Source organism: Pipistrellus hanaki, assembly GCF_964339955.1.
Source record: "Pipistrellus hanaki genome assembly, chromosome: 5".
NCBI classification, from domain to species: domain Eukaryota; kingdom Metazoa; phylum Chordata; class Mammalia; order Chiroptera; family Vespertilionidae; genus Pipistrellus; species Pipistrellus hanaki.
Genome location: NC_140507.1, coordinates 76,416,768 through 76,442,327, shown reverse-complemented (window position 1 = coordinate 76,442,327; position 25,560 = coordinate 76,416,768). Strand labels below are relative to the sequence as shown.

Here is a 25,560-nt window from a genome sequence, read left to right as displayed (position 1 = left end):
CATTTGTCAAAATTCTTAGAGTTCTACACTAAAAATGGGTGGCGGTTTATTAGGGTCAAATTATACCTCGAGGGAGAAGAAAAAATAAAACAAACGAGATGTACTCTCTGTGCTAATACACTAAAATCACCAAGAAATACCGTTAAGTGACAATCTTACTGTTCAGAACAGGGTGTAAAGCCGTGTATGAGGGAGAATAAAAACACGTTCGTATTTGCTTCTGTTTGCACTGGGAAACTGGGAGGACACACAGGAGACTGAAAAGGGTGGTTAGTTATGCTAGGAGGAGGACAGGAAGGCCTCTCTCCATCCTTTATGATGGTTTTGAACTTGAGGCTATGTTGGACATATTACCTATTCGAACCCTCAATGCTTCAAAATAGTGTATAAAAAAGAGTACTACTCTGCAGTGGGCAAAGCTGACAGATACTACCTTAACCAAGAGATCAAGGTCAACATCTCTTGTGTTAAGCCTCATTGTTATCAAGGACCTATGACAGGATGCAGAGAGCAGGGCACCTTACCTCTGCGGTCTTCCTCCCCCAAACCCAAAGCCCTAGTATAATCATGAGAAAACATAAAAGAAACCCAAATTGAAGGACATTCTATAAAATACCAAGGTTGTGAAAAACAAGAGAAGACAGGTGCTGTCACAGACCCACCGAGACTCAGGAGATGTGACAATGAAATGCAACATGAAATCCTAGATGGGGCCCTGGGACAGAAAAGGGACGGAGTGAGGGAAACTGGGGAAATTTGAGTAACACCTGGCATTTGTCAATGACGATAACACTAAAGTTAACTTCTTAGTTGTGAGAAATGTACCATATTAAGGTAAAATGTTAACGTTGGGGATAGATGGATGAAGGGTATATGGGAGCTCTATGTGTCTTTGGAATTTTTTGTAAATGTAAAGCTTACTTATTTTTCATAAATCTAGACTTATTCCCACAGAAAAAGTTTATTAAAACAAGGGCAAGAACTCCTCAAGGCACTAAATAGCAGGGCCATGGCATGAGGCGGTCACATTCTGGCAGGACTTGGGCTGTCAGAGATGAACCTCATGGAGGCACTGGGGGGAGGGGACGGGGACAGTTACACACAGGAATCTAGAAAAAGGACTGGCAAGGGCCATACACTGATGGAGGTGGTTCCCATGCAAACGGTGATGGGAAACTCTGCCTTACTCTGTACACATCCTAAAGGAGTGAATTTTATTTCACAATGAATTAACAGTCGAATAATTCTTTTAATTAAAAAAAAGAGAGTTGAAAAATCAAGCTAGGAGTTATTTCTCACTTAGTGCTGGGAGTATATTCCGGGTAGGGCCTCCCCACCTCAGAAAGCAGCCACCCTGAGCTCCCCAGCAACCTGTGCCAGATGGTGCAACAGGAGATGCCACCAGGGCAGACGCTGAAGAAGCCAAGCTTCCGTCAGAAGGGCTTCCGCCCAGACCAGGGGAACTCCGTGTGGCAAGATAAGCCGTGCCAACCCAAACCACAGGAAGGCTCCCTCCAGCCGAGTGGGTGGCTCCTGGCCTCCGGTGACAGGCCCCCTGTCTTGATTTCTAGATCCCGGGCATTCCATTGCCAGGTAAAATTTCTCAAGACATCAACCTCAAAGCCACAGCTCCCCAGCTGCAGGGCCAAGAAGCTGTGACCCTCAAGAAGACCCTGCCTACCAGCACCGAAGACAAAGGCCCCATGGCCTGGGACAGACAGGGCTGTGTCCCTGACCCACAAAAGGGAGCTGGCCTGGCTGTGCCAGGGTGTATCACCCAGCAGGCGGGTGTAACCGCAGCTGGGACTGTTCCTGCCTGCTCCACTTGCCTGCCAGCCTGCCAGCCCCAAAGCACTCTTATCTCTGGGAAAATGTCATGTGGAAGAGTCTCCAGGGCGCCTCCTCCTACATCTGGGCATTAGAGTGTCACTGGGGACCTGGACAGCTCTGCTGGCTGCTTGTCCACAGCCCCATGGGTCTCCTGTGACAAAGAGAGCAGCGGTTCTCCAAGCTGTAGCATATGCCTGGAATATCCCCAGGGTTCTTTGTTTTGTTTTATTTTGTTCTAGGGCCTTCCAGTAAAAGCCGGAAGACCTCCTGGACAAACTCAAAAAGAGCTGTAAGCACTTCCCCAGGCGTTAAAGTTGGTCTGGGGAGGGGTCTAGAACCGGGATCTGGTATTTTACGGCATCTCCCTACGGTGGAAACCATCAGGCTACCAGGGCTGAGTGACAACCCCCAAGGCTTCTTTGCCTTGGTTCTTAGTCCATGTGGGCACTTGAGCACGCAGGGGGGAAAGCAGAGGCTGACTTCAAACTCCCCGTCCTGTTGTGAGAGTGCTGGAGTGCCCGGGAAGAGCGGTGTCCTCTCCTGCCTGGACCACCTGGCACCCAGACAGAAACAAGAGTGGAGGGGCATCTGACGTAGCTGTGCGGGGGCGTGGGGAAGAGGCATCATGTGACAGCTGGGGAGGAATGTGTCCTGACTCAGGTGTTCACAGGAGACGGGTGGATGCTGTGGGGAGGGAAGATAGGAGCTGGGGACCAGGGTAGAGGTGACTGCACTGGTCCAGAGCGTAAAGAGGAGAGGAGGGGTGAAGTGTGGTGAGGACATGTTGACCAGTTCCAAATCTGCTCATTGAACCCCAGTGAAGTAGCTATTTGTTGGTGTCCTAGACATCACACCCAGGTAGTGATGACCACATACTAAGTGCTGGCCATCAACCTCCCAATGTCCTCCTCCGCCACATTCTATACAGGTATAACCTGTCCGGTGCAAATCCTGGGACTGAATGACTGGAAATAGCTTCGATATCCATTACCAAGAGCTCATAAATAAAGGTGTCTTTGTATTGTGAAGTACTACACAGCTTTGAAAAAGAAAAAAAAGTGCCCTGTGGATAGCAGGGCATGAGCCATGAGCTGGGCCCACAGCCAGGCAAGATGGGTACAAAGGTACAACGAGTTCAGCAGTCATCTGTCTGCTTCTAGCCAGCTCCTGCCTGTCCACCTCGCCTCAGCAGAAAGACCTAATGCCTCCTTCAAGAAGCATTCCCTGACAACCAGTCCCACCCCAAGGATCCACAGCAGAGCCTCCACCTTCTGCATGCCTCCTCTCACTTCGCCCTGGAATGTGCCACCTGAGAGGGTAAGGCCCTCTTAGCCTCACTCACCAAGATATCCTCTGCCACTTGGTATGGAGGTGCCTCCCTCCACCAGGGACATACTGGTTGAGTGGAAAAGTGGGTATGAGGGCTCAGAGGCCCACCTGCCTGCCCATTTCTGCCCTTCAGCTGTCTCCTCAGGGAAATGGGGCTGACCCAAGATGACGTACCGACAGTACTCAGTGCCTGGCACATAGCAAGTGCCTCAAAGACTTGGAAAGCCCATTCAGTGTGGAAGACCAGAGCCACACCCTGGTCACCAACGAAGGAGGCAAATCGAGCAAGTGAAGCATAGCATTGGGCACTCAGTGGGCACCACAAGGATTCCACAGGGTCTGTATTACTCCTTGACACCTTGCCTTGTTCCAGAAACTTCTGAGGCCATGCCGAGGCACAAAGACAGAGTGCTGGAAGAGTGAAAAACAGTCCCATGAAGCTAGACCAAGGGGAAAGGAAGTTGGAAGATTTGACGAAGCCAGTGGTGAGGGTGCTATTCTACATGTAGGCCAGCAGAACTGTGGCATAGGCCTACCAGGCTGGCCACGGCTCTGGATTCAAATACAACCACCTGAAACCCCAGCAAACCTCTGTTACTCAGTTTCCTGGTCAGTAAATGGGGATCAAGCAATGGCCTCAAACATGAACCATGGCACACAGAGGGTGCTGTCACCACCCAGCTGGACAGCCACAGTGACTCTGCTAGCCCCCTGCCTCCATTCCTTACCCCTCTGGGACCATCATGAAGCTCTAAGTAGTAGTTACAAACAACACATAAAGACCTCTAGGATGTGTTGAGTGGATGGAAAACAAGTTGCCAAACTTGGGTTGGCCCCAGTTCTGGAAAGAAGACATATTGAAAAACAGCGCACCCCTAAAAGTGTTGTATATTTCTACAGATACCAGCACATACATATGTACATAAATTCGTAAGAGGTGCCTGGCAGGATATACCCTAAACTGGCATGTAGAGCCGGGAGGAAGGGACAGGGTGGGCCATGTGTTCTTCCTCATGTATCATGGTTTCCCTTTTTACAACAACACTGTTAGCAGTGTTCTACTTGCGTAATTAAAACTTATGAAAAATCAGCCTCTGATGAGCAGTTTCCTGACCCTCACGTGCCTGCTGACTCTTGCTTCCATCTCAGGCCTTTTCCGCACACGCAGCAGGCACCCGACAGGCCAGGTGCGCAGGGCCCTCTGTTCCTATTGTTCCCTCTGCCTGATGCTCTTCTCTGGGGTTTCTGAGGGACTGGTTCCATTGCAGCCCCATGCCCAGCCGCTCTCTCACCTGCTCCTCTATTTTCACTGCATTTCTTTTTTCTTTTTTTTAAAATATATTTTATTGATATTTTACAAAGAGGAGGAAGGGAGAGAGATAGAGCTAGAAACGTCGATGAGAGAGAAACATCAACCAGCTGCCTTTTGCACACCCCCTACTGGGGATGTTCCCGCAACCAATGTACATGCCCTTAACCGGAATCGAACCTGGGACCTTTCAGTCCGCAGACCGACGCTCTACCACTGAGCCACACCGGTTTCGGCTTCACTGCATTTCTTGAACCTCAGAACGTTCTCGCTCATGAAACCATTCACCTGATCTCTGTCCATCTCAGTCCCCGCTGGGTCCCCAGCACCTGGCTCAAGGTAGGTTGCTATTTAAGGTATACACAGTTAATCAAATTATTCTAAAAGCCAGAAGTTGCCCAACCTGTGATCTCAACCCCATCCTCGGACACAAGTGCCATGGTCCATTGTTTACCCCTCTCACGAAAGCCATGGCCACATCTTCCCACCCCCACTGTGCCTGGGTGTGTCTCTGGGTGAGGCCCAGCTCAGGCCTTGGCTCCTGTGCTCCTCCTGTGTAACTTCAAACCAGTCCCCGGTCTGTCTGGTCTCGGTTTCCCCACCTCTAAAGCAGGGATGCTAGAGCAGCACGTTTCCCAGGGCTCTGGGGCCTTGTGGTCAGATTTTAGACATGGCACAGGGTGGTTCTACACAAACCTCAGCTCCTACTGTTAATGTCATAAACACCCAACAGCAGGTGAAACCAAAGGGCACCCAGCATCCTGTTCAAGCCGGAAGAGACTCCAAGGAGGAAACATCTCAGTACCCAGCAGGGGCCTCATTGCCAATATTAACAGAGACCCAAATGCACCCAGAAGCAGGAGTCTTTCATCTTCAGTGCCATTCTGCTTCACAGGTAGAGCAATTTTTTTCTTTTACTCAGATTGTAGCTAAGACCCTATAAATATCTCATTATTGGCTTGCATTTTTCCAAAGCGTTCACACAATAAGGGCTTAATTACAGCATGCGCTTAGCAACCCCAGAAAATTAAGGGTTAGCTGATGTTCCCACTTTTTTCTGCAGTACAGGGGGCCTATAATTTTGGCATTTTCATTCAAATAAGGCCAAAACTTGGCAGATGTGATTCTGAGCCAAATGCAAACACCAGGAGAGGATTCCATTACAAGACCAGCCTCTTCTTCCCTCTGTCTTTGAAATCTCTAAAAGGAAAAAAAGAAAACTCCACTCTAGAATTCTCCATAAGCCAGTCCTCTGCCCTTACCAGAACTGGCCTGGCTTATTAACAGGGAATTTCAATCTGTGTACCTAACGAGGGCCATTATCCCTAGACAAATAATTCTGAGCTTTGGAGAAATTTATCTTTCTGGTTATAAATCACAAAATGAGCAAAAAAATAAGAATCATGTGGAGAGACATGTGAGGTTTGGGGGAACACACATCTTTTCCAGGCTTTTTACTATACAAATAAAACGATTTTGAACAAGATAGGATTCATACCATCCATGCGGTTTGGGATTTAGCAGGTCTTACATGACTTTCTGGGTCATTAAATGCTCTTCTAGATCACTGGCGTAGCTATTTCAGTAGGATTTCTGGACACATGGTTTGTCTAGCGAATTCCCTACAGTGAGGCACTTATTTATCTATCTATCTATTTATTTATTTATTTTGGTAATCCTCACCAGAGGATATTTTTTCCATTGATTTTTAGAGAGTAGAAGGAATGGAAGGAAGAAGGAGGGAAGGTGGGAGGGAGGGAGGAGAGAGAAAAAGAGGATGAGAGATAAAGACAAACATTGATTGGTTGCCTCCCACAGGAGCCCTGACTGGGACCAGGAATTGAACCTGCAACTCAGGTACGTGCCCTTGACAAGGAATCGAACCCAAGATCCTTCGGTCCTCTGGCCAGTGTTCTAACCATTTAGAAAACCCAACCAGGGCTGTTAAGCTTTATATATTTATATATTTATATATATATATGTATGTATGTATGTATATATATGTTTGTGTGTATGTATATATATGTATGTGTATGTATATGTATATGTATATATACACATACACACACACATATATTAATATATAATGTGTGTTTTTAATTGATTTCAGAAAAGGGAGAGGAGAGAGAGTTAGAAACATCAGAAAGGAAGGATGATGAGAGAATCATTGATTGGCTGCCTCCTGCACATACCGCACTGGGGGACTGAGCCCAAAACCAGGGCATGTGCCCCTGACCAGAATCATACCCAAGACCCTTGAGTACACAGGCCAATGCTCCATCCACTGAGCCAAACCACCTAGGGCTTATTGGGCATTTTTGCTCCCAATTTCCCATAAATGAAATGAGCAGAAATTATTTTCACGGCCAAATGTTTGTTCGCAGCCACCGTTCCCACATAGAAACAAAGCAGGAACAGGATCCTGCTAGCGTTTCACAACCTGGGGCACAGGCAGGCATGTGGTTCCCCAGCTGGTTCTGGCTTGCACTGCCAGGCACTCAATTAGTGTTTGTGCTAAAATGTGGTGTTACTATATTAATAAAGCAATTATGAATTCCTTTTCTTTAAGGAAAAAGAAGTTAACAAGCGATCATCAGACTCCTGCCCCAGGGCTATGGAAAATGCATGGGTCTCATGTTTCACAGGGATCACTTCATTTGATCCTAACACACTCCCAGGAGAAAAAGACCACTGCAATCCCCATTATCCAGAGAAAACTGAGGCCCAGAGAAGGGGGTGGCCACATTCCCATAGGCACCTGTAACCTCTTCCAACATGCCTGGCCCGTATATGGTAGGCCACGCAGGCAAAGGCAATTCAGTTTTGCCCAAAAGAAAGGATAATGAAGAGCTGGCAGTGGAGATCAGATGGTTGGAGCATTGTCTCATACACCAAAAGTTGACAGGTTCCATTCCAGGTCAGGGCACGTGCAGGAATGTTTTTCAAATTGGTATTTCTCTCTCCCCCTCTTCCTCTCTAAAATGAATAAAGAAACTCTAGACAGTTTGGCTCAGTGGACAGAGCATCAGCCTGTGGACTGAAGAAGGGTCCTGGGTTTGATTTCTCTCAAGGGCACAAGCCCAGGTTGTGGGCTCGATCCCCAGTAGGGAGTATGCAGGAAGCAACCAATCAATCATTCTCTTTATCATTGATGTTTCTATTCTCCCTCTCCCTTCCTCTCTGAAATCAATAAAAATATATTTTAGCCGAAACTGGTTTGGCTCAGTGGATAGAGCGTCAGCCTGCGGACTGAAGGGTCCCAGGTTCAATTCCGGTCAAGAGCATGTACCTTGGTTGCAGGCACATCCCCAGTGGAGGGTGTGCAGGAAGCAGCTGATCGATGTTTCTCTCTCATCGATGTTTCTAACTCTCTATTCCTCTCCCTTCCTTTCTGAAAAAATTAATAAAATATATTTTAAATATATATATATTTTTTTAATAATAATAATAATAATAATAAATTTAAATTAATTTAAAGAAGGAAGGATGGAAGGAAGGAAGGAAATGGAAGAGCAGCCATCACTGCCAAGTGGCTTCACCCACTTAAGATCCATTAAGGGACAAACCAGCCCAAGAGGCAGACCACATGCCCATGTCTGGCAGGGACATAAGGCAACAGTCATCCTGCATTTGTCAGACACCCACTGTGTGCCAGGCAGCAGCCATGTGTCCCTGAAGGAACACAGCACCAAAGACCAAATGGAAATGCAGTTGGAGATGGTAGAGACCCATGGGCAGCTGTTTCTCATTAAAAAAAATGGCATCAGGCCCTTACAAGCATTCGAGGGATCTGCGCACTGAGAAAATCAAAGTAAAGCTAAAAATCTGTGAACAAAAGGGGCCACATGCTAACCTGACAAGCTCAGGGAAGGCCTCAATGGCGTTCTTACAAACTCAGAGACCTAAAGTAACCGCAAAAGATGGTCTGAAATTAAACTTCAACTAAAAGCAGTATGGTGGGTAGTTATGTCCCAGGCCGGTATCTTCACTGACAAGGTCAACCTTTACCTTCACTGAGCCTATTGGTCTTTATCCATCTATGATAACATACCCTTGAAAAGTCTGGGTAATTTGTAACTTCCCTTTTCCTGGACCCCTTGAGGCACAACCTAATGTGCTGGGCGCAGATACCACAAATTCCTTCATTATCATGTTAATAGTTCCTGCACCCACCAAGTATGTGTCTACCATTATACTTTTTATCCAATCCCAGGGGTTTCCCCACTTTGCTTTCTCCCGCCTCTTTAATCTTTCACCAATGGATTTCATGTTACCCACCTCCATCCCTTTCCTTTGATTGCAATGTATAAATACAAATGTAACCCACCATTCTCCAGAGCATTATCTCAATCCATCGAGGTTCTACTTCCCAACATTTGTTGACAGTTTGGCTCAAATAAACTCACAAAAATTCTTTACAGCTTCAATGGTTCTTTACGTTAACAAATCAAAGGTGAAAGCCTCAGCTTACCCAGGACCAGGTCCAAGAAGACAGTAAGGGCACCAGCAGCAGCTTTCCTCTACTCAGAGCCCTCCTCAGCCCCTGGGCAAGGCCTACACCCACCAAGACTGAGATACCTCCCTACCTTCACCTCCTCCCTTACAGGAGCACAGTCCTACCTCAGTGCCTTTGCACTGGCCGTTCCCACAGCCTGAGATGCTCTTCCAGCAGACCTCCACTGGAGGCTCCTCTTTCAGCTCCTTAAGTCTTTCATCAAATGTCCCCTTCCATGACCCCCACCTCATTTAAAACAATAAATTTACCCCTCCCCCATTCATTCTCCTTATTCCTGCTCTTTTTTCCATAAGTTACCACCTTCTACCTGGCTTCTTCTTTATCTGCCCCCTGCTGGAAAGCCAACCCCTCACACACCCACAAGACAATGGGGTTTTTTGGGGGGTTTTTAAAATATATTTTATTGGATTTTGTACAGAGAGGAAGGGAGAGAGATAGAGAGTTAGAAACATCAATGAGAGAGTCATCGACCAGCTGCCTCTTGCACACCCCCTACTGGGGATATGCCCGCAACCAAGGTACATGCCCTTGACCGAAATCTAACCAGGGGCCCTTCAGTTCCCAAGCCAACGCTCTATCCATTGAGCCAAACCGGTCCCAGCAAGACAATGGTTTTGGTATCTTGCCCAGGGCCTAGAACAGGGACCAAACATGTTTCAATGAAGGAATGAAAAATGCAAAGCATGTTAAGCACGTTTTCTGTGCTAGATGCTCCCAAGCATCTAAACCACCGGTCGCCAACTGGTGGTCCGTGAGGTCCTATGGGCTGGCGAGCGCAGGTTTAAGGAAACCTTTGGAGCAGAGGTTGCCAACCAGCGGTCCGAGAAGTCCAAAAGGTAGGCGACCGCTGCGTCTAAACAATCTCATTTAATCATCACTCCACTCTCACTGAGGGGCACCAGGTGACTTAAGAGTGAAACTCGGCCAACCTGGAGGCCTGTGGGGTAAACAGAAGCTCAGTGAGGAAAGGCTCACAGAATCAAGCCCACGCCTCTGGGGTTGGAGGCCTCCTCCGGCTCTTCCCAAGGAAAAAATTTCCCAATACCCTCCCTCTCCTTAGGGCCACAGGTCTATCTATTGATGCAGACCCAGAGGTCTTTTTGTTGTTGTTTTTAATCCTCACCCGAGGATATTTTTCCATTGATTCTGAGAGAGAGTGGGAGGGAGAGGGAGAAAAGGAGAGAGAGATGTGGACACATCAATTGGCTGCCTCCCACACAAGGTGCCCTGGACCAGAATCAAACCCGGGACCCTTCAGTTCACAGGCTGATGCTCTATGGACTGAGCCAAATCAGCCAGGGCAAGCCAGGGAACTCAAACTCAAAGGTTAACAGAGACAGAAGGCAAATGTGAAATGGGCCTGGGCAGCGTTAGGGAGTGGTGGGGACTGTGACAGCTCTAGTGGCCAGTCCTAGTTTGACCAGGCAGCAAGTGGCTGCTGATTCTGAGATCCAGGCAGCTGGCACCAAGCGAGATGGAACAGGGAGATCAGAAAATGATGATTCTAACAGCAGCACCCATGGGTACATGGGTATTACCAAGCATGGTGGAGTCTTAATCTCTAAATTTTAATCTTAGATATTGACAGCTAATTAAAAACAAAACATTTTAAACACCAGGCAAATGAAGCAAGCAGGTCTTGGGCCTCGAGGCCACCAATGAGCAACCCCCGATACAGGGCTAAGTTCACTGGGTCATTCCCACTTGGACCACATTCTTAGAAAACCCACAAGGAGGAGATAATGAAACAGAGCAGCTTGTACTGACCCCAGGCACATGCCCTTCACACGCTGTTTGTTCCTTGAAACCAACAGGGATATTCACTGCACAAGTCCTCGGTGCAAGGAAAAAAATAGTTTGACCAAATTCACAAAGAGAAGTAAGGAACAGAATTCAAAATAAGGCCCGCCTGCTATCCTTTAGAACAGGGCTTTGTAGCTGAGGGGCCTTCTCCGCATTCCAGAAATAAAAACAAATTAGTTCTGTGAGAGCACCGCTTAGCCAAAGAAAGGCTTTTTACAACTTTGGTTCTCAGGCCCTGAATTCATGCTCTGCACACGGGCTATCGCATTGCAGGCCAGGGAGGAGGTTGCCACAGGAGCCAGCTCAGTAGCACTTGGCAATCACCGAATGCCTGGGTGGGCGGCAGGGAAAGGCCAGGGGCAGAGGTAGACGAAAAAGAGACTCAGGCCTCCGCCAACGCAGAGCCCCTGATTCCTCACGGTAACAACCTCACACAAGAGCCTGTTTCCCGCTCTGCAAAATGAGTTCATAGCAGTTCCACGCTCAGAAGGCTTAAACGAAGTCCAGTGTGAAATGTGAGAGCACTTTAATTCTGATGAACTTTTGCTGTCTATATGAGAGGAGCTAGATCAATAAATAATGGCCATATGGACCTACTGTGCGCCAGGCACTGCGCTAAGTAAGCACTTTCACCACACTAAGTCACTATATCCTTGCAATAGTCTTGAGGGACAATCACCCCATGTCTAGTAGGGGAAACGGAGGGTTGAAGAGGTTAAAAACCTGTCCAAAGGCAAAGCTAAATGAAATGGATCGAGCTCTGTAGATACCCACCAGAAGCCTGGGCAATCAGGGAGATGGGCCCACAGCCCAAGCCTAGCTGATCCAAAACCAACACCTTTCCGCCACAGGGGACAGAGAGCAAAGCGCCAGACAAAAAAGGAAATTCTGCCCTTGGCCAGTATGCTCAGTGGTTGGAGCACTGGCTCGTTCATCAAAGGGTCAAGAGTTTGATTCCCAGCCATGGGCCCCTTGCCTGGATTTGATCACCAGCCCTAGTCAGGGTGTGTGGGGGAAACGATCAATCAATATGTCTCTCTCATGTTCATATTTCTCTCTCCCCACTCCTTCCTTTCCACTCTCTCTAAAAAAAAAAAAAAAAAAAAAAAAAAAATCAATGGAAAAAATATTTTCACCCAACTGCCTGGCTCAGTGGTGGAGCATAGACCTATGAACCAGGAGGTCATGGTTTGATTCCAGTCAGGGCACATGCCTGGGTTGTGGGGTCGATCGCCAGTGTGGGGCGTGCAGGAAGCAGCCAATCAATGATTCTTATCATTGATGTTTCTATCTCTCTATCCCTCCCCCTTTCATTCTCTCTCTTAAAAAAAAAAAAAAAAAAAAAAATCAATAAAAACTTAGAAAAAAGAAGGAGGAGGAAATGCTGGGAGCAAAACCCCAAGCTTCTGAGAAGGCAGGGGCAGTCAGGCACCCAGCTGGGTTCCCGCCAGCTTGGTGGCCCTGAGCAAACAGAAAGTCCTTTCTGAGCCTCCCTGCTCCTCTCTGAAGTGGGGATAAGAGAACCTCCACTCTACTGCTCATCATGGGAATCAAGATCCTGAGTCAAGAAAGAAGTCAACCTGGCACCTGCTGAATGAATGAACATCACTTCCTAGCACTGATAACAATAATAACAGCAATAATAACAACTATGGTATCACTTGGCAGCCACAGTCACAAATGAGACCTTCCTGGAATGGAAATGTGGCCGCCCATCTGGGAGGCAGAAAAGCAAGAGGCTAAAGAAGAAAGAAAGGGAGATTCAACTGCCCTTAATGACCTCAGGACCGTTTCTCATTCATCAGCTTCCTGAATCCCTGAAACAGCCCAGAAAGTAGAAGTTGCCCACTAGACAGATGAGCAAACTGATGCTTCTCAGGGCTACCCAAGGAAGACCTTATCTCAGCTCTTTCCATGAGGGCCTGATCAGAGAAGGAGTACCTTTTGTCCTGGCCAGTATGACTCAATGGTGGGAGCATCAGCCAGTGCACCAAAGGGTCACAGGTTCGATTCCCGGTCAAGGGCATGTACCTGCCTAGTGGGTTCAATCTCAGCCCAGTAGGAGAGGGTTCAGGAGGCAACCAATCAATATGTTTCTCTCACATCGATGTCTGTCTCTCTCTCTCTCTTTTTCTCTCTCTCTCTCTTCCTCCTTCCTTCCCTTCCACTCTCTCTAAAAACCATAGAGCTGAAACTGGTGTGGCTCAGTGGATAGAGCATCTGCCTGTGACCTGAAGAGTCCCGGGTTCGATTCCAGTCAGGGGCATGTACCTTGGTTTCGGGCACATCCCCGGTGGGGGATGTGCAGGAGGCAGCTGGTCGATGTTTCTCTCTTATTGATGTTTCTATCTCTCTCCCTTCATCTCTATAAATAAATAAATATATATAAATAAAAATAAAAACCAATGGAAAAAATATCCTCTGATAAGGATTAGTGATAAAAAGGAAAAAAAAAAAAAAGAAAGAAAAAAAAGTCCCTTCCCAGGCTCCAAGAGAGCCCACAATTGGCAGGCATTAGCTTGGGGGCTGGTCCCTGTCTTCCAGGGCCCTGGAAATCCTGACATGGTCCAGGAAAGAATTCTGTAGAAAGTTCCCCCTGGTGTCCTATTTCCAACTGAGAAGAGAGTAGTTTATGTCTCATACTTCAGCACCCTTCTCTTCCTATGCTCCCATCAACCCCTGCCACAGAGGCTGACCCAGACACTCAGCGGCAGTTAGGGCACTTAGGCAGACTAGGAGGACAGACAAAAAAATGAACTTGGAAAAGAGGAGCTAATGTTTTCCAAGGAACACGCTGAAGAGTCAGTCCGAGAGCCAGACAACAGGGTTCCCTAAGGTCCAAACCACCAGTCAGACACAGAGGTCAGCTAGGGTAACCCAACTACGGGATAGCTGTTAGTCTGTGAGGGGCACGGATGGGCGGCCAGATCGCACAGGTGACCCTGGACAGCTAGCTAGACAGCAGGGAGCTGCCCTGCAGAACTGGACAGATGGACAGCCAAATGGTGGTAGCAGGGAGGCCTATCCAGGTTAGAATCAGCCAACCAGACGGCAGTGACTGCTCCAGATAAATGAACAGCCAGCCAGACGGCAGGGGTCGGCCCAGCAGATAATCTAGGTGGCACGTTTGGGGCATAGATGGGAGACCTCCCCCAGCCCCACTAGCAACCAGATGGTAGAATTCACCCACTAAACCTGGGGACCCGGGAGTCATCAGGGATCCACCGCACAACCCGGCCCACGCCTCCCAGCCTGTAAGACTCCCCCTTCAAGGAGCCCTAGGCTCGGTGTCCCCCAGGGCCCGCCTCCCTGCCCCTGACCCCGTCGCGGGCACGCAAGCGCCGCAGTTACGCTGGAGGCGCAGGGCGCGCCATTCCCCGTCCGCCCTCCGCGCCCTGGGCCACCGCCCGCCGGCCGCCGCCACCGCGCTCGCTCACCGGCCCACGAAGTTCTCGAGCACCGAGCTCTTGCCCGCGCTCTGGCCGCCCACCACAGCGATCTGAGGCAAGTCCAGGTGGCAACTCTGACCGATGGAGCTGAAGGCGTCCTGGAGCTTGTTGACCAGCGGGATCAGCTCTTCCATCCCGCGATTGCCCATGGCGCCGGCGGCCCCGGCCCGAGCGCCCAGCGCTCCCCGGCTGCCCCCGTCCCTCAACGATGCCGTCCCGCGGCGTCCGCGGCCGTTGCTCCCCGCCCGCCCGGGCCTCGGCGCGACGCCCGCTCCCGGCTCGGCCTCACGGTCGCCACTTCATCCGGTTCTCAGGCGACACCCGACCCGAGCGACCTCCCGCCCGGTCCCAAAGCCCTCGCGCAACCCGATTGGCCAACTGCGCTGCCATTCATGTAAACCAGCCAATGAGAACGAGGCACGGTCTTAAGGGGGAGGGACCCTTCCTCCTGGGGACCTCCTCGCGGGCTCATTGGACGTTAAGAACTGTCGCTGTTATACTTGGGCCAATACCAGCGGGTAGCGACACGTCAAAACCGGTAGGTGGTGTTTCGGAAAAGACATGTTGGCTCCGCCTACTAAGGGGAGTTCCCGGATAGCAGGAAAAGCACCATTTTTATTGGTAGAGAGACCCTCCAATCAACAACACTAGCCAATGATGTTAGAGATCGATATTTTAACACTGGTTTGTCATTTGACGCAACCTAGTTCCCTAAAAATTTCTCATTGGCTCATATAAATACCATAATCTCCGAATCTTTACTCTGATTGAGAACTGTATCTGTCAATCAACCTCTCGTTCTTGCTCGTAATGATTTTTTGTCTATTGAGCCTTCTTCCAGTGGCGATCATCACGAGTTTCTGGGCTCTAACGAAAACTACATGTCCCAGAATGCATGTCGGTACGGGCTTGCAAACCAGCTCTTGGCGCGGGGTTCCAATATGCTTTGAAAGTGAGAGTCGGTGATGTTATGGATTCCTAGGAAGTGGCATTGTTTCCCACCCATATTCCTATAAAAAGTCACACCACTATGCCTTTTCAAATGCTGTGCCCTCTCCTCAGAATACCTTCCCTTCACGTCTTGTCTTGATGTGGCTAACTACATGAACTCTTCAAATTTAGCATATCATGATTTTTGAGTACCTAATAAAACTCAACTGACCCTCTGCCCATAAAAAGACATCTTAGGAAAAGAAGTAATTTGATTCCTCTGGGCATAGATGCACCAGAGAGAAACTGCGGAGTTAAAAGAATGCTGAAGCAACCCAGTAAGGAGTCAGGAACAGGTTTCTGCCTTGACCAGAGTAGCAGAAACCTGGAAACACCCAGTTAACCCAGTTAGGGTGTTTCCCTGGAGCAAAATAAATGCTATGTGGCAGCTGTAAAAGAGATAAGGAAGTATCATGTATTGACATGTAAACAATTTGAAATATGCTGAGAAAAAAGCAAGGTACAAAACTGCATGTAAAGGTCACGGACATTCATGAAAAATATGTACACATGGAAAGTTTCTGAAAAAATACACAAACCGATCAGTTGAATTTTTATGCCATTTGAATGGTGGTCCTACACATGTATTACTTTTGCAATTTAAAATCCCTTATCGTCTAAGTACACCAGCTCTGTAATTGGCCATATCAGGGTTAAATCCTGGACCTGTTTATTTGCTGGATGACCAAGGGACTTCATTTCCCTGAAACTCAGTTTTCTCATCTGTAAAATGGGGATAGTCACTATTCATGCATCATAAAGTAGTAAGAATTAAATGCACATTACAACCATTTAGAACAGGTCCAGGCACAGTGTAAGCATCTGCTAGATCACACCTATTATCATTATCATTGTGTTTACTGTCAGCAAGATTATGCCACATGTTTGAAGAGTCAAGGCCAAGGGCATGAGCTCTGGAGCCAGGCTACTACTTCCTCGGTGGTGACCTTGGGTAAGCTACTTCCTCTCTGTGGGCCAGTTTACTGACTTATAAAAAGTGGGGAGGACAGGACTGCTGACCTCCTAACCCCTCGGGGGTCAGCAGTCCTGGGCCACAGGAAAAGGAATGCACTCCGCCTCTGGACTACTTCCTACATGCTGGGCTGAGACGTGGATTCTAGATACCAGCTGCTGCTGCTATGGTTAATAGTTATTACAATCAATGTGCGGTGAGGGACACTGACCACAGGGACACTCAGACAAAGAAGGGGGACCAAGATAGGCCACCGCCCCAAGAAAGAACAGACACACTCTAAATTATAAAAAATCCAACCCTTCAATATCTCCCACCCTCCCCTCATTGGGTCAACTCAATGAGATCCCCACAGAGGCCAGGGCTTCAGTGGCCCAGGTGGGATAGAGGGTGGGGTCCCCATACATGGTGTCCATGAAGTCCCGCACAAACTCAGGAAAGCAATTCTCCATGATGCTGGCACGCAGGGCTCCCATCAGCTGCAGCTAGGGGGTGGAAGTGTCAGTGTCAGCACCTGCACCCAGGAGACCCCACTCCCACCCCGGCCTGTCCTCCCAGCCCATGGGCCCACCTGGTAGGCGATGTTGTGAACGGTGAGGTGGTGCAGGGCTGCAGTGTTGTCGCTGTGAAGTAGTGCATGCAGGAAGGCACGGCTGTGCCTGGGGACAGGAAGTCAGGGCTGAGCAGTGTAGGGTCCTGCACCCCTCCACTCCTTCCCCCAGCCTCCAGCCCCATCCTTCCCTACTTCTGGCAAGTGGGACAGGCACACTTAGGGTCTATGGGGCGGAAGTCCTTCTGGAACTGCTTCTTCTTCAGCTGCAGGTTCCCCGTAGGCACCAGGGCAGAGCCAAAGCGCTGAGGGAGGAAAGGGGTAGGGAAGGCAGGTCAACTGCCAGGTCTTCACCTTTTCTGGCCCCACCCCAACCCTGGCCCATCAACAGGCTCACCCCGACTACCCACTGCCCAAGCCTCACCGCTGTCCTCGTGGGGAACACGCAGTCAAACATGTCGCATCCAAGAGCCACGCAGACCACCAGATCAGTGGCATAGCTGGGGGTGGGGCCGTGGGGGGTGGAGGGGAGCAGAGAATCTCTCAAGCCCTGGTCATACAACCAGCCCCGCTTCCGGACCCTCAGCTCCTCCTAGACTGGGACCTTCACGGCAGTGCCCAGCAGAGGGCCGTGTCCTCAGTCCCCTCCCAGGCAGGGCTGTGTCCTTTCCCCTAACACACATCGGGGGAGGGGGCTTCAGGGTCGTCAGAAACCCGCAATCCCACGGGTACACTGTTTTCCCTGCTTTGGGACATACCCAACGCCCATCAGGTAGCGGGGCTTGTCCTTGGGCAGCCTCGAAGTGCTCAGTGCCACCATCTTCCAGAACTGGTCCTTGCTCTCACCCCCGCTCAGTCCCCCGATGGCAAAGCCAGGCACGTCCCTCTTGGTCATCTCTGGGGGTACAGGGTGAGGTGAGGGGCAACCAGGCAAAAGGGAATGCTGCTCCTCCTCTTCTTCCTCCTCCCCCTCATCCTCTCTGCCCCATTTCTTCTCCCCCTTCATCTCTTTAGCCACAGCCTCGGCTTTAGGCCTCAGTCACCCTTTCCCTGGGCAACGCTTCCTCATGGGCCTCTGCTTCCTGCCTACCAGTTTTCCTTGGTTCCCCATTGGTTCCTGTCAGTCTCCCACTCAGCATCCCTCCATGACTTCCTAGCCTCTCAGTGTATCAATGAATGCTGTAGGTCCTAGAGCTCAAGGTGCTGGTTCAAATCCCAGCTCCATAATATCCAAACTGTCTAGCTTTGGGTAAGTGACTTAAGAGTTCTTTGCCTTAGTTTTCCCTTCTGCAACCTCAGGAACCAATAGTTCCCACCTTACAGGATGGTTATGAAAGCTCAATGGGTTTCCTAGGCTCAACCTATAAACCAGGAGGTCACAGTGTGATTCCCTATCAGGTCACATGCCCAGGTTGCAGGCTTGATCACCAGCAGGGGGTGTGCTGGAGGAAGCTGATCAATGATTCTCAAATCATAACTTATGTTTCTCTCTCTCTCTCCCTCTTCCTTGCTCTCCAAAATCAATAAAAATATTTTTTAAAAAATAAATAAATAATAACTCAATGAAAAAAAAACACACACAAAAACTCAATGGGTCAACCTGGCCAGTCAGTGTCACTAAGTGGTTAGAGCACCGGCCCCCACACCAAAGGGTCGCAGGTTCCATTCCCGGTCAAGGGCACGCGCCCAGCCCTGGTCCAGGGCATGCAGGAGACAAACCAATCGATGTGTCTCACATCAATCGCTCTCTCTCCCAGATTCCCTCACTTAATGGAAAAAACATCCTCAGGTGATTAACAACAAAAAAACCTCAATGGGTCAATCCATGGGCAGCACTTGGCACAGTGAAGGAAGATGAACACCCAAAAATGGATGGCTATTGGAATTGCTATTCTACAAACATTCTACTTCATTCTGCTTCTGAGCCTTTGCTTAAGCCGTTCCTTCCGCCTGGAGAACCCTCTCACCCACTAACAGCCACTGCCTGAGCATGCCAGCCCGTGTGGGGCCCTCGGCGGTGTGACAAACCCGTCCCACTGAACATGGCTCTACCTTCGAGGCAGGCAGCCCGGAGATCCGCGTCCAGCCCACCCTGGATGATAGCAAACAGATTCTGCTTGTCTTGCCTCCGATGGGCTGCAATGCACCGGTCGAGCCAGCGGATTGATCTGCAACAGGATCAATCGGCCATTGGGCCTGGTGAAGGACAGGGAGACCAGGGCTGGAGGATCAGAACCCCTGCCCTAATGTATCCGTGCTCACACACACACCTGTACATGGCCTCCTCCACACGTGGCCCCGTCACAGTGCTGCTGACCACGTCATCTAGCTGCATGATGATGTCTGAGCCTGGGGGGGGGAGAGGAGAAGAGGTTGGAAAATGGAATACTGTCACTAGGAAAGCCCCAACCTGTTGGAGGTAAACTGGACGCCAAAAGTCCTTCCTTGGGTCTTGCTGACTCCCACTTAATACCCCAACCTGTTTATACAGCAGCCGGTTTGGCTCAGTGGATAGACACCATCAGCCTGCGGACTGAAGGGTCCTGGGCTTGATTCTGGTCAAGGGCACATGCACAGGTTTCGAGCTCCATCCCCAGTAGGGGCCATGCAGGAGGCAGCAGATCAATGATTCTCTCTCATCATTGATGTTTCTCTCTCTCTCTCTCTCTCTCTCTCTTTTTCTCTCTCTCTCTCTCTCTCTCTCCCTTCCTCTTGAAATCAATAAAAATATTTTTTCAAAAGGTAAGAGATTATGATTAACTTTATGCCAGGAAAGTTGAAATAAAGTTCAAGAAATGGCCAAATTCCTTGAAAAATCCAACTTACCAAATCTGATCCAAGACAAAACACAAAATCTGAATAGCCCTATTAACATGCTAAATTGAATTCATTGTCAAAACCCACAAAAAATAACAAAACAAAACAACAGTAAAAACCTCCACGCTCAGGAGGCTTTACAGCAGAATTTTATGAAATATTTAACTTAGTGATGATTGTTGAAACTGGATGACAGGTAGATAGTGTTGTATCTGATTTGGCATATACTTAAAAGTTTGCATAATTTCTTTTTAAATGCAAGAGCCCTAGTAGGGCAGCTGAGTTGGATAGAACCTTGCCCAGATACACCTGGGTTGCAGGTTCCATCCTGGTTAAGGTACACACAAGAATCAACCAGTTCAGCCGAAACCGGTTTGGCTCAGTGGATAGAGCGTGTTTGTGGACTCGGGGGGTCCCAGTTCGATTCCAGTCAGGGCATGTGCCTTGGTGGCGGGCCCATCCCCAGTAGGAGGTGTGCAGGAGGCAACTGATGGATGATTCTCTCTCATCGATGTTTCTAACTCTATCTCTCTCTCTTCCTCTCTGTAAAAAAATCAATAAAATATATTAAAAAAATAAAAAAGAATCAACCAATTCAACCAATGAATGCATAAATAAGTGGAACAACAAATTAATGATTCTCTCTCTCTTTCTCAAACCAATAAATGAAATTTTAAAATAAAATACTTTTTTTTTTTAAATGATAATGTTTTCTTTTTGTTCTTTTGTTAATCCTTACCCTAGGATATTTTCCCATTGATTTTTAGGAAGAGTGGAAGAAAGAGGGAAAGACAGAGGGAAACATTGATGTGATAGAACCACATAGATTGGTTGCCTCCTGCACAGGCCCAGATCGGGGGCCCAGGCTGGGAGGAGCCTGCAACCAAGATACATACCCTTGACCAGAATTGAACCTGGGACCCTTCAGTCCACAGGCTGACGCTCTATCCATTGAGCTAAACCAGTTAGGGCTGTATATTTTTGTTTGTTTGTTTTTTGGATTTCAAAGAGAGAAAGGGAAAGGAGAGAGAGAGAGAGAAACATTAATAATGAGAGAGAATCATTGACTGGCTGCCTCCAACACACACACTTCCGGGGATCAAGCACAAAACCCAAGCATGTGTCTCCCCCCCCCCCCATAATCGAACCCTAATCTCCCGATTCATGGGTCGATGTTCAACCACTGAGCTACACTGGCCAGGCTAAAAAAGTTTTATTGCAAGGTACAGAAAGAATAGCATGCTCTCATAATGAGAAAAAATTAGATTTGAACTTGCTTGTATCCATATAAACTGGGAAGAATACTCAAAAAATTGAAACAGTGGTAGCCTGTGGGAGTAAAGGAGATAGAGAGAGGACAGGCATGGGAAAAGCACTGTTTTCTGTACACATTTTTATACAGAAATTTATACAAAATGTATTTTTGTTCAATGTTTTTGTTTTTTTTTCTTTAAAGAACAAATCAAAACTCAGGAGGCCCTGCAGGACCCACTCAAGTCACCTCCCTATCCTCACGTCCCACTCTCCCCTTCCAGGCTCCAGTGAGACACATCTGCTTTCTCTCTTCCACCATGCCAATCTTAGTCCTGCCTCAGGTCCTCTGCACTGGTTTCATTCTTTGGACATCTGGTTTATTTCTTCTCATCCACAGGTTTTAGGCCTAGGGCCGTCCTCCTTGAGACAGGCCATGTACTTGGCCTCATGGTCACAGTCCCAAATTTTTATTTACAATAGAGGCCTGGTGCACAGACTCGTGCACATTGAAAGAGAATTCATTAAAAGGTGACTGGTGGGACGGGACTGGGCCAGACAGGCAGGACACACCCTGGAGCCAACCTCCGTGGTCCCTCCCTGCCGGCTGCACTTGGGCTCCAGGACGCCTGCAGAGTGAGTGGGGTCCCTCCAGTAGGTCGGGCCCCTTGGCCTGGCCTGCAGCGATCAGGCCAGAACCAGCAGTCCTACATCCCCCGAGAAGTCCTGAAATACAAGAGGGCACTCTGCAAAGTTACTGTCGCTCCGCAGCGAGTATCTGCTCCATGATGGTCAGTTTGTGTCATAGCTACCCGTGCAACAGTCAAGCTTAGGCTTTTATATTTATAGACTAGAGGCCCAGTGTATGAAATTTGTGCATGGGGGGTCCCATCAGCTCACCCTGCACTCTCTCTAATCAGGACCCGTCGGGGAATGTTCGGGACCACTGACTCCTAACTGCTCACCTGCCTGCCTGATTGCCCCTATCTGCCCCCTCTGCTGGCCTGGTCACCCCTAACTTCCTCCCTCCCCCCGCTAACCTGGCTGCCCCCAACTGTTCCCCCAGCTGGCCTGGTCACCCCCAACTGTCCCCCACCCCTCACTGGCCTGGTTGCCTCCAACTGCACCCCCTGCCAGCGTGGTCACTACACACAGCCTTCTGTTCAGTCATTTGTTAACCCCTCACTGCCCCCCTCTGCCGGCCTGGTCACCCCACACAGCCCACTGCTCAGTCATTTGGTCAGACCTCACTAACCCCCCTGCTGGCCTGGTCACCTCACACAGCCTGTTAGGTTGTCCATTTAGTTGTTTTAGTTGCAACAGTCACTTGGGCTTTGATAGATATAGATATAGATGACATAGATGTAAATATAGATTATAGATATAGAGATATAGATATAGATGATATATAGATATATATGTGCTTTTAAGAAAAATTTTAATAACTCATTTGAAAAAAAATAATACACATGGTTCCAAACGTTCAAAGTACCCCAAAATTTTAAAAAGTAAAACAGAACTGAAACCGGTTTGGCTCAGTGGTAGAGCATCGGTCTGCGGACTGAAAGGTCCCGGGTTCGATTCCGGTCAAGGGCATGTACCGTCAGCAGATTGCGGGCACATCCCCGGTAGAGGGTGTGCAAGAGGCAACTGGTAGATGTTTTTCTCTCATTGATGTTTCTAGCTCGCTCTCTCCCTTCCTCTCTGTAAAAAATCAATAAAATATATTTTTTTTAAAAAGTAAAACAGAGCCCTGGCCAGGTGGCTCAGTTGGAATGTCCTCCTGTACACCAAAAGGTTGGGGGTTTGATCCCCAGTGGGGACACTTCAGAGGGGTAAAACCTCAATGTTTCTCTCTAATAGATGTTTCTCTCTCTCTCTACCTTCTTCTCTAAAAATCAACAAAAACATATCCTCAGGGAAGGCTGTAAGGGGAAAGATGTCTTTCTGTGGTTTTGTTTCTTCATAGCACACATTCTACCTGCAGTTTTCCCCCTAATTATGACAGTCTCACTAGTGCCCGTCTCCCTGTAGACTAAGTGCCATGGATGAGGCAACACCCTGCCCTATGACTGTGCGTAGGAGCTAAAGGACCTGTATACATGGAGGGACTTGGAAGCCCCATTTGGTTGGAAGATGCGAAGGTTTGAGCCCATGTTTCCATAGCACTTCACACGATGGAGAAAATGCTCATTGTCCTCATCACGGAATGGGGATACTGATGTAGGTGGTAGGGGCCTAAAGCCTCCCCAACCTCTGTGGTTGCCATGATTTCAACATATCTTTGCCCAATTAATTTACAGCTTAAGAGTAATAACAGCAATAAGGAATATAAAAAAAACAACAACAAAAAACGACAGGCCCAAACCAGTGTGAATAGTATCAGCCTGCAGACTCAAGGGTCCCGTGATCGATTCCTGTCAAGGGCATGTACCTTGGTTGCAGGCACATCCCCAGTAGGGAGTGTGCAGGAGGCATCTGATCCATGGTTCTTTCTCATCAATATTTCTAACTCTCTATCCCTCTCCCTTCCTCTCTATAAAAAGTCAATAAAATATACTTTTAAAAAAGAAAAGAAACAACAGGCCAGTCACTGTGCAGAGATTTACCGACATTCCATCATGATTCTTGTGAACTACCTGCATTTGAGTTGGCCCAACTGCAGCTCAAGGAAGGGGAGTGTGACTTGCCCAAAGGCACACAAACCTCTAGGGACCGGCCTGCCTCGCCTCTACCCTGGAAAGGCAGGGGTGGGGCCGCTCCCAGCGATCTGCTCACCCAGCGCGTTCTGGATCTCCACGGACCTCTCCGGGCTCAGAAGGGTCTCGTCGCCGTCGTAGGGGGAGCGGAAGCGGACGCCCTCCTCCGTCACCTCGGACAGGGACACCAGGGACACCATCTGGAAGCCGCCGCTGTCCTGGGGGGACCCACCGCGGGGCAGTCAGGAGAGGGGTCAGGCGAGACTCCCCTCCAAGGAGCGCCCTCGCGCCCCGCGCCCCGATCCCACCTCACCGTCAGCAGATTGTGGGGCCAGTTCATGAAGCCGTGCAGGCCTTGGGCTTTCTGGATCAGCTCCGGGCCCTGGGGTGGGGGTGAGGGGAGCGAAGAGTCCTGTGCGGGGTGAGCGCCACGCGGGGAGCTCGTGTGGGGGGACAGGGATGGCCACCCTGGGTCCCCGCCGCTCCCCGCCGCTCCCTCAATCGCGGCGCCAGGCCTGGGCCCCGGGGGGGGGGGCTCCATGGGCGTTTGTCGGTGGACTTTTGGAGGCATCCCCAAACCTAGGGGGTCTCCCCGGGCTCCCCAAGCTCCGCCGCCACCCCGCACCGGCACAGCCCACCCACCGGCCGCAGACCCAGATGGTAGGTGTTGCCCAGGCAGATGCGGCAGCCCAGCGCGTCCAGCTGCTCCGCCGTGATGCCCTTCATGGTGGCCTGCGTGCCCACCGGCATGAACACCGGCGTGGCCACCGGCCCGTGCGGCAGCCGCAGCTCGCCCGCCCGGGCCCTGGAGCGGCCGCACTCGGCCACCAGCCGCCAGATCCGCGGGGCGGACTCCAGGGAAGCAGGGCTGGCCGCCGCCGCCATCTTGCCCGCCAGAACCACGTGGGCAGCGAGACACCCTGGGCCGCGCCATATTGGGCAGCGTCACGTGAGGCGTAAGGTTCGCGGAAGCCCTGGGGGAGCGTCACGGGGACCATGGCAACGGACGCCCCGCCCACTGGGCCTCTCAGGGCCTGGGGTTCGCTTTGCTGTCTAGTGCCCTGGCCGCGTGGTCAGTTGGTTGGAGCATCCTCCCTTCCACCGAAAGGTTGCTGGTACCTAGGTTGCGGGTTCAATCCCAGGGGGAGGCAATAGATCATCAATGTTTCTCTCTCAATCAATAAAATCAACCTTGTTTTTTCAATAAAGAAGGAATCCCAGATTTACAGAAGGGGAGCCTGAGATGCAGAATCTGGCCGCATCACTCACTCATTCATTCATTCATTCAATGTACACCTACATATACATACCCACAAGTGCCAGCCTCCATTCTGCACAGGGATAAAAGAGGATGGGTCACGGGTTTATTAAGCACTGGCTGCGTTCTAATAATAATCCTATTAATAAAAGGCTAATATACAAATTGTTCAACCAGGAGTTCGACCACTCACTATGACGTGTGCTGACCACCAGGGGGCAGAGCAGAACATGGCGGGCATCCTGGGTCGCTGGCAGCAGGTGCAGTGGAGGCACTGCTGCCCTGATGGGCCCTGACAGAGCTGGACCACAGCAGGATGAGTGTACAGCGCCAGGCCACTGCCGGGTGCCAGGTGGGGCTGCGAGGCTGTGGGCATGAGCTGGGGCCCGATCCCCAAGGGCCACCCTGAGGGACCCACCTGTGCATGATTTTGTGCATCGGCCTCTAGTAGCAATATAAAATACTGTAGCCTAGCTGGTGTGCTCAGTGGTTGAGTGTCAACCCATGCACCAAGAGGTCACTGGTTCGACTCCCCATCAGGGCACATGCCCAGGTTTGGAGCTCGATCCCCATGGGGGGCGGGGAAACGTACAGGAGGCAACTGATGTTTCTATTCCTGTCTTCCTTTCCTTCCTCTCTCTGAAAAAAAAAACCATAACAAACAATAAAAATATTTTTTAAAATAAAATACTGTATATAATAATGACTATTATTGTTGTTGGAAATGGGGCTGATATCTGTCCTGGCCAGCAGAGGGCGCAATTACACCAGAATCTCTCCTAAAAG

General features: G+C 49.6%; 2 protein-coding genes across 12 annotated transcripts in view; both read right to left on the bottom strand.

Annotated features, from left to right (window-relative positions):
* The window catches only part of DNM2 (dynamin 2), an 86,299-nt gene extending 71,723 nt beyond the window's left edge, over positions 1-14,576 (bottom strand). For 4 of the 11 annotated variants that reach the window (XM_084885683.1, XM_084885675.1, XM_084885674.1 and 1 more), the window contains exon 1: positions 14,225-14,572. In XM_084885683.1, the coding sequence (XP_084741809.1) occupies positions 14,225-14,385 (161 nt within the window). In that variant the 5' untranslated portion in view covers positions 14,386-14,572. Of the gene's footprint in view, positions 1-14,224 lie in introns of all 11 variants that reach the window. The other 7 variants (XM_084885684.1, XM_084885677.1, XM_084885676.1 and 4 more) reach the window with 5 other exon arrangements.
* A 1,501-nt stretch (positions 14,577-16,077) lies between these two features.
* Positions 16,078-24,443, bottom strand: QTRT1 (queuine tRNA-ribosyltransferase catalytic subunit 1). Its single transcript, XM_084885711.1, has 10 exons — positions 24,159-24,443; positions 23,830-23,898; positions 23,596-23,734; positions 19,020-19,098; positions 18,802-18,917; positions 17,508-17,646; positions 17,174-17,249; positions 16,945-17,054; positions 16,771-16,858; positions 16,078-16,684 (listed from the first exon to the last, which is right to left on the bottom strand). The coding sequence occupies exons 1-10, from the start codon at positions 24,399-24,401 to the stop codon at positions 16,532-16,534; spliced, it is 1,212 nt and encodes a 403-aa protein (XP_084741837.1). The 5' UTR covers positions 24,402-24,443; the 3' UTR covers positions 16,078-16,531.
* Between the last annotated feature and the right edge of the window lie 1,117 nt (positions 24,444-25,560).

What these genes read in the sequence shown, in the direction of transcription:
- QTRT1 (XM_084885711.1), bottom strand. Translation starts at nt 24,401, where the DNA reads ATGGCGGCGGCGGCCAGCCCTGCTTCCCTGGAGTCCGCCCCGCGGATC. An exon ending in GGCCCCACAATCTGCTGACG is followed by an intron (nt 23,735 to 23,829) that starts GTGAGGTGGGAT and finishes GGGTCCCCCCAG; the next exon opens with GACAGCGGCGGCTTCCAGAT. An exon ending in GGAGATCCAGAACGCGCTGG is followed by an intron (nt 19,099 to 23,595) that starts GTGAGCAGATCG and finishes TCCCCCCCCCAG; the next exon opens with GCTCAGACATCATCATGCAG.